Genomic DNA, 12404 nt, shown 5'->3' on the forward strand with positions numbered 1-12404 from the left:
AACTTGATTTTAATGATGAAAAGCCACTCCCTGAGACTTTTTAAACAAATTATTACTCAAAGCATATGCCAAAAAACGCGTAGTCAATACTTCTGGATATTTTAAGGAACACTTTTCTTGCTATCACGAAAGGTAAATGTGCCCTTGATCTACTTGCCAATTTTCTTCTTATTCCACTTCATATTAATGATGTATTGCTCATATTTGTCGCCATTCGCCAAATGGCTCCAATGCAGGTGAAAAGTCGATGTCATGCTGTTTGCAGTTTGCAATTGATTTCTTAACACTGGGCGCTCTCGTTTTACCATAGGCTGGCACTTAGTAATTTTCAATCAAGCACCTGTTTACTTATTGGAAGGGTTTCAAGGCAAACAAAATAGACAGTTAGCTCTGTCGGTGCATGAAGCGTATCAATCCAAGATCTTACACACCATAGTGCAACTCGTAGCCTAAATCTGTTCGCTTTTGAGTTCAGTTTAAGAATGGTGTGATTGTCTATAGTAATGTGAGGGTGGGAAAACTACGTATGCCACTACAATATGACCGACTAAATATAAGCATCTAACAGATAAATCTCTGAACAGGTACTTATTTTCCCAAGGAATGCAGGAGTAGTTCTCCATGGTATGGTATAAAATCTGTTTGGAAAGAGTACTAACCAGTATTTTCTTCTCTTCTGACGACCTGACTGCAGTTGAAATACAAATTTAGAAGCAGTGATTTCCGAGGGCGATTATTTTCTTCTCATGACCTCAGTGACGCTAAATATGCAGTTTTACAAACTCACGAGATGGCTTTTTCTTTGACCTATTATACTCATGGGAAATCTGTTTCCGAGTTCAGGCCGGCTATCAAGTTTTTATTAATGACTAAATGATCATCAAATCAATCTCCTTATAAGGAGAAAGGAACAATTGAAGTACCTGCCATGAAGCGTTAATTTTGCTTCAGGCATAAAAAATTAACTTGACTGAACTAAACTGTTTCTGTTTCTCCAGATGATGTCACCTCATTGTAGGCAACTCAAACTCCCGGTTTAAGGTATCAATGAAGGTTGTCAAACCGATTTGCCCCGCGTGCCTTCTGGAAAATCCCAAAACAGTTCTGCTGAGTCAATGGAAAAATGCCCGAAGGATTCTAGGATGTCCACTGAGAGACTTTGTGTCAATGATGAAGAAGGAGATGAGAATTCAAAACATCGTTTCGATTGTAAAATTAACCGAAAACGGCTGGTGTCCAAACTATTTTACCTGTTCTACTTCTCGGCTTTTGGATCGCTATGGCCTTATCTATCATTGTATTTTAAACAGTTGTTCCTATCACCGCGACAGCTTGGTATTCTTGTGGCAGTTCGGTCGCTTGTTCAGTTTGTTTTCACGCCTGTTTGGGGAGCCCTTGCGGATCGCTTCAATAAAAGTAAATTTGTTTTATTATTAGGATTGTCAGCTTGGCTATTGTCAACATTTTCATTGGCGATAATACCGATAGGAGAAAAACCGAAAGCCTGTTTTGAGATGAACTCTTTGTCTTTGTCACTATTTCAAAATGGCTCCACTACACTGACAAATTTTACCAAGATAACTTCGGGAAACCACCGATCTAACGACGAAATTGAACATGACCACACTCGCTCTTATGAATCTATTTTTGGAACCAGCAGATTTGTTCCTTGGGCCTTGAGCTTTTTCTCAAATGGCTACGAGCCTGAGAAGTCGACTAAACTCAAGGAGGACACATTTCCGAACCTGCAATATTATCCATCACCTGAAAAAATATCCGACTCCTCTCGATTGTTCATTTTCATGGTTTGCGTTATCGTAATTGGACAGATTTTTGCATCACCGACGCAGTGTTTGGCAGATACAGCCACACTGCAGATCCTCGCCGAGGATAGCCGTGAATACGGCAAGCAGGCTTTTTGGGGATCAGTTGGTTATGGTATGACAGCTTTCATCGTTGGCACATCGATAAGTGGACGTAGAACCCTTAATCCCTGTAGTAAGGAAATGGACATTAATTATATTCCGTGTTTTTATGTGTTTGGAGTTTTCATGGTGGGTGCATTGATCGTAGCGAGTCGTTTTAAATTTAAGCCCGTTGATCACACGCAGTGCAAAGAAACTGCTATAGGAGGACTAAGAGTGCTGAAGAAATTTGATTATGCGTTTTTTCTATTCATCGTATTTTTTTGTGGCACAGCTTTTGGTTTTATACAGACGTTTCTATTTTGGCATCTTCGCGAGCTAGGGGCCCAACAAATACTATTTGGACTGATCATTCTATCCAACAGCACTGCAGAAGTAGTAGTCTATCTATTATCAGAGCGGCTGTTACGAAACATTGGACATTTCCGGGTGATGTACCTTGGACTCCTTTGCTACGCTCTGCGTTTCTTCTACTATTCGTATTGTAGCAGACCGTGGCTTTTTTTGCCAATCGAATTTATTCAAGGGGTAACTACCGCCGCTGTTTGGTCTTCATTTGTGTCTCATGTTGGTGCAGAGCCTGGTGTGGCAACAACGCTTCAAGGTCTCGTTAATGGATTTTACACCGGTCTTGGTTACGCCAGTGGCGGTCTCCTGGGAGGTGTGATGGTTCATGAATTTGGTACCAGCACCGCTTTTTTAGTCTTTGGGGAATTAAGCTTGATAGTCCTATTCGTTTTCATCATAGTAAATAATGTTCGTCAAACAGAAAAGACTAGCGATATAACTTTGAAAACTTTATCCAAAGCAGACGAATTTGAAGAGTAGCTTTCCTTGGTTCAATCACAGAATAAATTTGTTATTTCTAGTTACTGGTGTCTCTATTGTTTCCACTTACAAAACTGTTCTCCCTTGTGACTTGTCTTCGAATAACAATACAAACAAATTTTAAACTAAAATCGATAAAGGTATGCAATTAGAAACACTTAAAACAACGAATCGTTTAAAACATCGGTAGTACCCGGCTATCCTTTTCTTAAACATCCGAAGTAGAACAAATTCGACGAAAGCGCTGGAGCTAGTTCGAAAATTGATACGTAATACTAAGTGAAGCTTGGTTTTCATTAGCGACGCAAGCTTAAGGTTTATATGCCAAATGAAAACGAACATCGACAAGCACAAGCATTAGCATATAAGAAAAACGAAAAATTTTGATCTTTGAGCCTGTGCTTGCGCTTGTGTTTATGCTTGCGTCGAAGCCGTTTTTGACGGTGAATGAGAGCTGTTATGCTTGCCTTTGTGCTTGCGTCGCTAGTGAAAATCAGGCTTAAGTTTTCACTTGAACAGGCCTGATGCTGAGTAGATAGGACTTGAAATGATATCATTATAATAATTTCATGTTTTTACGGCCTTCATTTTTGTACGTCATCCATGTTGAAATTAGTATTTGACTATCGCCTTAATCTTTTTGCGATCATTTTAAAAAATTTCGACATTGGAGTTTGAAGCTCGGAGATACATCAAACATGAGTGAAAAACATTTCAAGAAGCCGTATTGGGTAAGTTCCCAAATACCTTCGTTTAAACAACCAGCCTTCCCCTTTCTTCTTTGTAAAATCGAATTTCTTTCATTCATGTTCATAGAAAAGTATATTTACGTTTTCTCTCCATAACAAGGTGTATAAGCAATGCCATTTTCGATATTACCCATGAGGATATATTTGAATATCTACAGGCTAAAAAGAGGGCAGATGAACACATATGCCAATTATAGGAATTTTGTGGTATTTTAGGAACTGCCAAGTGTCCAACTGTAGACAAAACCAGAAATCCAGAATAAATCATAGCTAATGTATCATCCATTTATGCCGGATACTGATGGCTTGTAAATATGACTTCTGTCCTCTGCCATCTCACTCAACGTACGCTCTAGGTTGACTTTCTTTGCATCAGTGGTTTTACAGCTGTTAACGTGACAAAGCCGAACCTTAATACCCTTGCCGGTACAGTTCTGTCCATGACCTGAAGGAAAATGAGTTATGCACCTGCGTTTGGAATAAGTTAACCCTCCACCACACGTTGTCGTACAATGTGACCACTCAGACCATTCTGACCATTGCCCACCATTCTCGTAGCTGTCTGTGGGCAGAAAAAAACAGCATGGACTCTCCTGTTAACACATAATTCTGGCGGAAATTTAAAATGATTATGGTTTATGGCCTTTTGTACGTAGAGTCGCGCCTTTGCCGCACAAGAATTCAGACGTTCAAAGTGCTCATACCACACTCGTGAACTATTTGGTAATAACGGCTTATAGTAAGCGTGGTTTCGAGTGAGCGGAACACCGTGACGTATCCGCCAGTTTTTAGCCAATAGAAAAAATCCGTGTTAACGCTCCCTCATCATTGATACTGCTGCATTACCTCTCGTATTTGTCAGAATAGAGGGGAGAGCATAACTTAATCGAAACAGGCGCACGCGGTTTTCTCGAGATGTGTGATAAATTCCCAAGAAAGACTTTCAATTCGTGTGATAAAATGCCTCCTCAGTAATAACGTAGGATCGGCGAAAGTCGCCTTCTAAGCCACGTAAAATTCTGGTCCCAGTAACTGTTGTCTGTGATGAGTTCTCTCCTTCTAGACTTAACAGAAAATTTCGCATGGGAAGTTTTCCATCACCTTAAACTTCTCTTGCAAATCGACTCTCAGCGCTCTGGCTATTTGATATAGTCGTTGTTGCGTAAGCTATTATCGACGTAGATTATACAAAATGGTATCGTTTGTTAGCAGTTCGTAAAGTTTGTATATTTTGCGTCTCAATTCCTCAAAAAAATTAACCAAAACTGACAATCCCATAACTTCTGCCCGCGTAACTTTTTATAAGATTAGTTTTGTCTAAAAGCAAGTTGGTCGGTAGAGGTTCGGTAATTCCATAATATCTTGTAAGGTCTTGCATGTACTGTGATGATAGCTTGAGAAATGGGGATCCCAGTAAACAGCAGATAAAAGTGGAACAGCAGCTATCAGTCATTAATGGCAAAGAAAAATTTAACAGGAGGTCATGATTTGTAGATGTAAGGTACCTGGACACAGGATTTGTAGAAGACCCACTGAACAACACTTCAGATCATATCAGCCTCGAAGTGTAGAGTTTCGGTGGTTGCGGCGCTGGGCATCTTATCCGTCGGTTAGAGCGCTAAGGGTAAATTACTTTAGATCGCTTAAGTATTACTAAATTGCTTATAAGTTTGTGTCGAAGGCACGGAAGTCGAGTCTCAAGCTTGAGCATTCAGTTTTGTTTATCATGAATGAAAACTGCAACAACTACAATTTGTATTTCGATTTATTATCAAGCAACTGCGAAATAATTTTATATTGTTTTTCTTTAAAGTGTGCTACTATTGTAATGTTCTATTTCTATTCATTTAAGTTCGCATTTTTGCGTGAGGCTAGTTGATTTCAACTAAGTCAGTCGTTTCGTTAGTTTTTGCTAGCGCCGTGTTGCTCTTTGTAAAGAGGTTTTACTCTTTTACTACCGGTTACGCCACATATTGTAAGTACGTTACTATCTCAGTTAGTTTTTTGTCATAGTTCTTCTTGTTGTTAGGTCTACCCTTAGATACTTCTATTAATGCGGATTTCTTTTCAGTCGAATCTCACACACATGCAGTATCTACGGGTTTTTACAACTGAATAGAGGTCTATCTGGCAAATAAATGAAGTTCTCTTTGTGGCGTTAGACATGTAGTCATTTATCTACGTCAACTATAGTATCACGTTAATTGTCAGCTGTTAAACGTTTTCATCATTTTTCAGTCGTTTGATCAGTGCTTGTTATTTGTCCTATGTGTAGAGGAAGCAATTCTGCTTCTGATGTTGTCCTTGGTCAGACCACGTTAGTCTTGTTGAAATAGCGTCGCCTGAACGCTACATATAATTGCTTAGATAATTATACTTTTCCGCTCGTATGAAAGTGAGGAATCGTCAGTCGCTGGCAAAGAACGAAAATAGATGGTTCTGATTCAATTGTCTTCCGTGATTTTCATCACTGTTACTTCTACGTGTTTGATATTCTCTAGATGACGGATCGGACTGAAACCGCTGTACAACCGTTATCGGCGGGAGACATCATGGTCTCAATGACATTTCAACAAATGAAAAATATGACCGTTCAACAAATGAAAAATATTAAACCAGGGTAAATATTGAAAACAGTTACTGGTTTAGCTATGGATTCGCCAACGTACGTCGTTTTTGCTATCAACCGCCTCCCGGTTAGCTCAATTGGTTAGAGCGCCGGACTGTGTTGTGGTTCGACTGTGTTGTGGTTCGAGCCCCGGCCGGACCGATACTCATGGTCTTAAAATAAGTGAGGAGAATTTGCTACCTTTCTATAATCAAAAAAATGGATGGATATTCTAGTCTTCTCGGATAAGGACGAATAAACCGTAGGCCCCGTCTCCTGCAGGGTTCGGGGTAGGAGACGTTAATTTCCCACGCACGAGATTACTGTGTAGTGGATGTCCTCCCCTGGGGTGGGATGGGTGGGAATTGGCCCTGAAAAGCCCCTATGGGGAGTGGTCAAGTAACGTATGTATGTATCTATGTATGTATGTATGTATGTATGTATGTATGTATGTATGTATGTATGTATGTATGCTAAAACTGTGGAGCAAAATACCAAGGCCGGAGAGCGCCTGTAAGCCTGTGCCAGTAAGACTCTCCAACAAACGATACCGCTTTGGTCACGCTACATTGACGGTATTTTTATCACCTTATGCGTAACCAACGCATTCCCTAACGAACAATTTCAACGTAGAATTTGAAAAGGATGCACATCGTGTAAGGACAACCGCTTTTTAGGCAACTGACGCAAAACGATAAAATCTACAACTTGATATCATTCAAAGCCACGACTTTGAAGGCTTCAATAAGATGATTGCAATTATACTCCAGACACTTTTTTAAGTTTATTAGTAAAATCTACTGAAATTAGAGAGCAAGAAAAACAATTTTAGCCTTTTGTCACCTGCTAGAAATGGCAAGCCCTGCCGCTCTCCTGTGAGTTAAAGGCTTTTTTGCATCATAATGCATACCACTACATCTAATTTTTACTCCTAAGCTCATGCGAGTTCGAGAATATCGAATAAAATTATTACAAACCTTCATTGTTCTGTGTCAGTTTCGCATGCTCCTCCTCTTGTTTTTGACTGATCTTTGTATCTTGCGCTGTCAACTTTTTGACCAGGTTTGTCAGAGTCTTTGCGGCATCGGCTAGATTTGCTGCCATTTCAGCACTTTTTAACATGCTCTTGTATCGCAATTCTTCCTTTTCACTATCTTCTACTTTAACCTTTGTCTCATCAGTGGTACTGGCGTGCTGATTATGGTTATGAGTTTGGGTTGCATTATCTTTCTTAGCTGCTTCGGATGCGTCACCATCCGAGAATGGGCTGGAACTGATTTTATTACTTCCTCGATCTCTAGTTTCATGAATCTGTTTCACCAATGGCGCATACTTTGACGAAGTAGATGTATGCTGTGTTTTACCTAGTAAGTTTAATCTTTTTATTGCTCTTGTTCGGGAGGCAATTAAGCCAGATAGCGTAGGAATGAGGGCACCTTGCATAGCAGTATTTGACACATAACTATTCCGATAATTGTTGAATTCTGGTAACGTGGTCCTTACCGGTGGATTTTGTTCTTCTCCAGTGTCATCATTCACGTATTCTTCATTAGGTTGCTCATCATAGGTAGCTTGGCCATTATTGTCCTTAAGGGCCGCGTTGTTATCGTCATTATTGACAACATCGTGGTAGTCTTCCATCTCATTCCCGAACAAAGACGAGTAGGCTGTGTTATAGGTGTTGTCCTCAGTGGGTGACTCTGGATAAGGTTCATCATTGGTATCCGTTTGGTGGCTATCATCTATTGAGGGGTATGTCTGATCCTCTTCATTTTCACCGTTTAAAAATACAGTGCTTGGCGATTTTAAAGGACTGAGCTCGTTCGTCCCGTCCAAGTGAAGAATTTGTGACGGCATTATATTGTTCTGAACGTAGCTGTCGGGTGGAAAGTTTGTGAGCGGAACAACAACCTGTTGCTTTTTTACTTTGTCAAAGTTATGATAAGCTGCCGCATGCTTTTTCTTTCCTACATTGAATTTGAAAGAAATGGTTAGGAATTTGCCAGATTGACAAGACGAAGTAGTTTAAAGCAATAATAAGAACTTAGTATTGTCAAGAGGTAATGACAGTGGAAACTAGCTGAACCGTTATTACTTCTGATCAACCCAATCAATCTTTGACTGCGTAAGCCAAAATAAGAACTTTAGTGTAGTTGTCCAAGGCGATGTTAGAAGATAAACTAAGCACGTTCAAAAATGGAAGTTAGACAAGAGTATCACGATTAAAGTGCACCTAAACCCCAAATTTTTTTTTCGCTTAACGAAATAAGCTTATTTTTTGGAGTATTTCTGTGCAAAAATTTTTTAATTTGCTCAAATCTTTAATTTTCTATGCCCAGTCAAAATACGGAAAATCGGCCGCCATCTTGCCCCACGACCGAGTTTAAAGAAGAATGGCTCTAGCAGGTAATGTGACGTCAAATCGAGAACACGAAAGTCTGCATCTCACACATTTTCACTTGTTTGGGAAGATTGTCGTCGATATTGTCCGAAATATGCCGACTAGGTATGTTGTATGAAGAATGTATGAAGCGCGATACCCTCTTGCAAATTTCGCACGTTGCTGCATCCTTCTACAACACACTTAGTCGGCATATTTTCGGACAATTATCGACTACAACCTTCCCAAACAAGTGAAAATGTGTGAAATGCAGACTTTCGTGTTCTCGATTTGACGTCACATTACCCACTAGAGCCATTCCTCTTTAAACTCGGTCGTGGGGCAAGATGGCGGCCGATTTTCCGTATTTTGACTGGGCATAGAAAATTGAAGATTTGAGCAAATAAAAAAATTTTTGCGCAGAAATACTCAAAAAAATAAGCTTACTTCGTTAAGCGAAAAAAATTTTTTGGGTGTAGGTGCACTTTAAGGAATTTATCGTCATAGCTTAAATGTTATTGACTTCGAACTTTGAATTCAAATAGTAATTAAATGCTAGATATGAATAAACGAATACATTAAACTTAACTGACTAACCTAATTCATAACAGTGTTATTCTGTCAGAAGAAGTAAAACTTTTTTTCAGTGGTTGAGGGTTCTCCTTTTTAAACTTAGGTCATTCGGCGCATGTTCAGTACAAAGTGGCGTGATTCCATGGCCGCTCATTACCTTCACATACAATTTATTTTGTAGGGAATTTATTCTATGAGATCGTACCTCTTCTTGATGAACTTCCAAACTTCAAGATGGAACAAATAAGTAAAAACAGGAAAATTGCTCTAGCATTTGCCATAACCATTGTACTTTGCCTCACCTAAAATTGTAATGAAAAAAAAAAGAACATATCTGACTTTGAAATATATAGCACACGGAATAACACGAAATATGGTCGCTCTATTTCAATCTCTGAAAAAGGGCATCCACTATATCATTAACTCCTTTCCACTTTGTATCTTGTTTTCTTTTTGAAAGAGAAAATGATAATAAATTATCACAGTCAAAGCAAAGGCGACGGTCGATGAAAGTTTCTTTTATTTTATATTTACGATCTGGATAAAAGATAAATTGCTGAATGCTACCAGCCAACTTTACTAAGGTAATATTTTCGAGATCCTAGTGAGATTTCTTTTCTACCTTTAGCTTGACGTATCTTTCCTTCATTGAATAAAAGTGAGAATATCGCGAGCTGTGCGAACTGTGACTTTTAAAGTCAAAAGCAAAGTTTATTTATAAATGTCACGGCCCCGATACAGGTGGAGAGAGCTTTTTAACAACTTAACGGCCCACTGTTCTAACTAAGGATAAGAATAATTAATCATGGAAGATGACTAATTATTCTGTTAGACACAGTTTGGTTGAAAATTGAAAATTGTCTAAAAGTTGAAATTGCTATTACGGATACACTTTGTGAAAGTTACAAACAAATTTAGCCAATTTATTAGATCAAAGCCTAATCAAAACAGCGTGCGACAACTGTTGTATAAAATCATGGAGAACGTAGCGTAGATATCATAACTTACGTGAGGAATATGTGATTAGAAGTAGCCCTCCCTTATTAGGACGAGTGCTGGCAGCAAAAATTCAATGGAAGTACTTGTTTGATCAACCCATTAGAAAGAGGCCAAATCGAACAAAGAAATTAATTATGCTTGAAGCAACCTGTTTTGTTTTTAATTGCGCAGCTTGTGTGACGGGTACCATCTACTGCGCGCCTAGGTTAGTTTGGAGTCTAATACTTCAAAAAATGTCTTATGAGGAAACAAACATTTATCGCTCGTTCTTGCAACAATCAAAGTTTAAGTTAACTTGACGACATCAAAGCATTTGCCATACACATCTTACCGGCTGTCCTTAAGATGTCAAACTTCCACGTTTCAAATTTATCTTTGCCTTTTACGTCCCAAATTTACTTTTGCTGATGGGCTACAAAGCACCCGAACTCAGACGGGAGATTGAAAGAAATCGGGATGACAAGAAATTAAATCCAGCGGGGCTGTCTATGAGTTAATATGAGAAGGTCCAGAGTCTGACTTTGAACCTTATAGGTCGTTTCATTTTGGTTTCAGACGCTCTTCTCAAAAATGGTCTCATAATTAGAAAACTTGTTCATGTTACCTTTCTGGATTTTCAACTATCTCGATCGTCGTCGATGGAAGTATGGTAATCTAAAACATTAATCTAACAATTCAGCAATCTGATGCTAACACCTAACTGTGAAAGAATTGCCTAGAATGGAATTCTAATCGTAAGTCAATGAACATCGAGAAACAACATAATCACGGCAAACAGACTATGTTTTGAAAATGACCACCAATGTTCAATTGTAATCGTCAAGAACATCGTGATTGGGAAGAAAAGTCGTAATCAAAACAACTCTTAGAGTCACACAACTATGGATTAATTGATCTTTATTATCATCAATTTATTACAATCGATAGGTAGAGAAACAAAAGATATAAATAGAAAAGAAAAAATACAAAAAAAAAATGTAAATAAAGCAATGTTTCATTTCGCACGATCAACATAACGGTTAATGGATATTTCTTGACGCATCGTTTTGTATGAAAGTTGAAGGAGGTTTCACCCTGTAATATTAAACCTAATCACATTAGTGCTACGGTTATCGACACAAGTTTGCCTGTGAGTGTACTCTCTGCTTATTTCTCGCCAAATAACTCAAAATACGATTTTTAGCTTTTATTTAACCTTTTCTCACGGTGGGTTTTCCTTTTTTTTTTTTGTCATGAATCATTAAGTTATTATACGTCTTGGAATGCTTCAGCATTCTTTTCAACGGAGCCAGGCTCATCTTGAAACGCTGAATACGAAGGCCAAATGGAAGAAGTTTGCGACTTAACGGATAGCGAAACTTAGACCGACTGAGAGGAAATGCAAATGGTATCCGCTTTGTTAGTATTAAATTACGCCAAGTTTTAAGCAGCCGACGAACATCAACCTTTCTGCCTTGTCCAGTTCTCTTGGATGTAGCTGCAATTGAAAGAAAAATGAAACCTCTTTTAGTGTTAGGCTGGCATGATATACAACTGCCATTCATCACGGGAAGGAAAAACAACACTCGTTTCACCATACGAGAGAATTAACGTCGGCATAGTTACAAGCGCATCAGGATGGTTCTCTAGATTTTTATTACCTAGTAATTTTTTAGTTTTGTTTCTCAAAGATTCATCAGTAAAACTTAGTGTTTACTTTAAAACTCACGTATTGAACTTCTTTCAACAAACATGGTGGTTGGGCCACTGTCGCCACGCAAATCAACGCTATGATCAAATGAGTATGGGTACCAGCCCCTCAGCGGTTGGAAGCCCCGGTAACCTCAAGAGAAGAGAATAGATTATAGATTCATCAATAGCGCTATCTACTGCGAAGGATCGTGCATCGTACGTATTTAATACCGCAGTTCAAAATATATGAACTCCATTGTATCAGATTCATCAATGTTGAATACATACAAATAACACGCTCCAGACTACGGTTAAATTTATGTATTATGATGAATAAAGGGATACTACAAATTTAATACAATGTCACTGAATTTCATTACACCGATCTCTAAACTCAAAAAATGCACTAGTGACCCCCTCACCATAGCCGTTATATCCGAATCCATAACCAGCTGGAATATTATGTCCAACATGTGAACCATGCCAGAGACTATGACCAAAACGGGAATCATATTTATAGCCCAAGGTACGTCTCAGCGGTCGGGGCCAAGGACTGTGGACAAACCGATGTAGGAAAGGAGGGCCGTGTCGGTAGAAGAGACGGTGCCCAATAAGACCAATTGGTTCATAATGTTGTGGCAAATGAACCGGATAAACCCCATGATATCCAT

General features: G+C 38.9%; 3 protein-coding genes across 3 annotated transcripts in view; 1 reads left to right on the plus strand and 2 right to left on the minus strand.

Annotated features, from left to right (window-relative positions):
• The first annotated feature begins 995 nt into the window (after positions 1–995).
• Positions 996–2793, plus strand: LOC111328378 (major facilitator superfamily domain-containing protein 6-A). The gene has a single exon (XM_022932790.2). It carries the CDS (start codon positions 1116–1118, stop codon positions 2751–2753), a length of 1638 nt encoding a protein of 545 aa, XP_022788525.1. The 5' UTR covers positions 996–1115; the 3' UTR covers positions 2754–2793.
• On the minus strand, positions 2710–10194 carry LOC111328397 (uncharacterized). Its single transcript, XM_022932819.2, has 4 exons — positions 10072–10194; positions 9269–9365; positions 7088–8077; positions 2710–4064 (listed from the first exon to the last, which is right to left on the minus strand). The coding sequence occupies exons 2-4, from the start codon at positions 9348–9350 to the stop codon at positions 3781–3783; spliced, it is 1356 nt and encodes a 451-aa protein (XP_022788554.1). The 5' UTR covers positions 9351–9365; positions 10072–10194; the 3' UTR covers positions 2710–3780.
• Positions 10195–10942: 748 nt separating this feature from the next.
• The window catches only part of LOC111328409 (uncharacterized), a 2337-nt gene continuing 875 nt past the window's right edge, over positions 10943–12404 (minus strand). The window contains exons 2-4 of the mRNA XM_022932835.2: positions 12156–12404; positions 11771–11884; positions 10943–11539 (exon numbers count right to left, since the gene is read on the minus strand). The exon at positions 12156–12404 is cut by the window's right edge and continues 234 nt beyond it. Of these exons, the coding sequence (XP_022788570.2) occupies positions 11253–11539; positions 11771–11884; positions 12156–12404 (650 nt within the window). The 3' untranslated portion in view covers positions 10943–11252. The remainder of the gene's footprint in view (positions 11540–11770; positions 11885–12155) is intronic.

The sequence above is a fragment of the Stylophora pistillata genome, chromosome 12, assembly GCF_964205215.1.
Source record: "Stylophora pistillata chromosome 12, jaStyPist1.2, whole genome shotgun sequence".
Classification (NCBI taxonomy): domain Eukaryota; kingdom Metazoa; phylum Cnidaria; class Anthozoa; order Scleractinia; family Pocilloporidae; genus Stylophora; species Stylophora pistillata.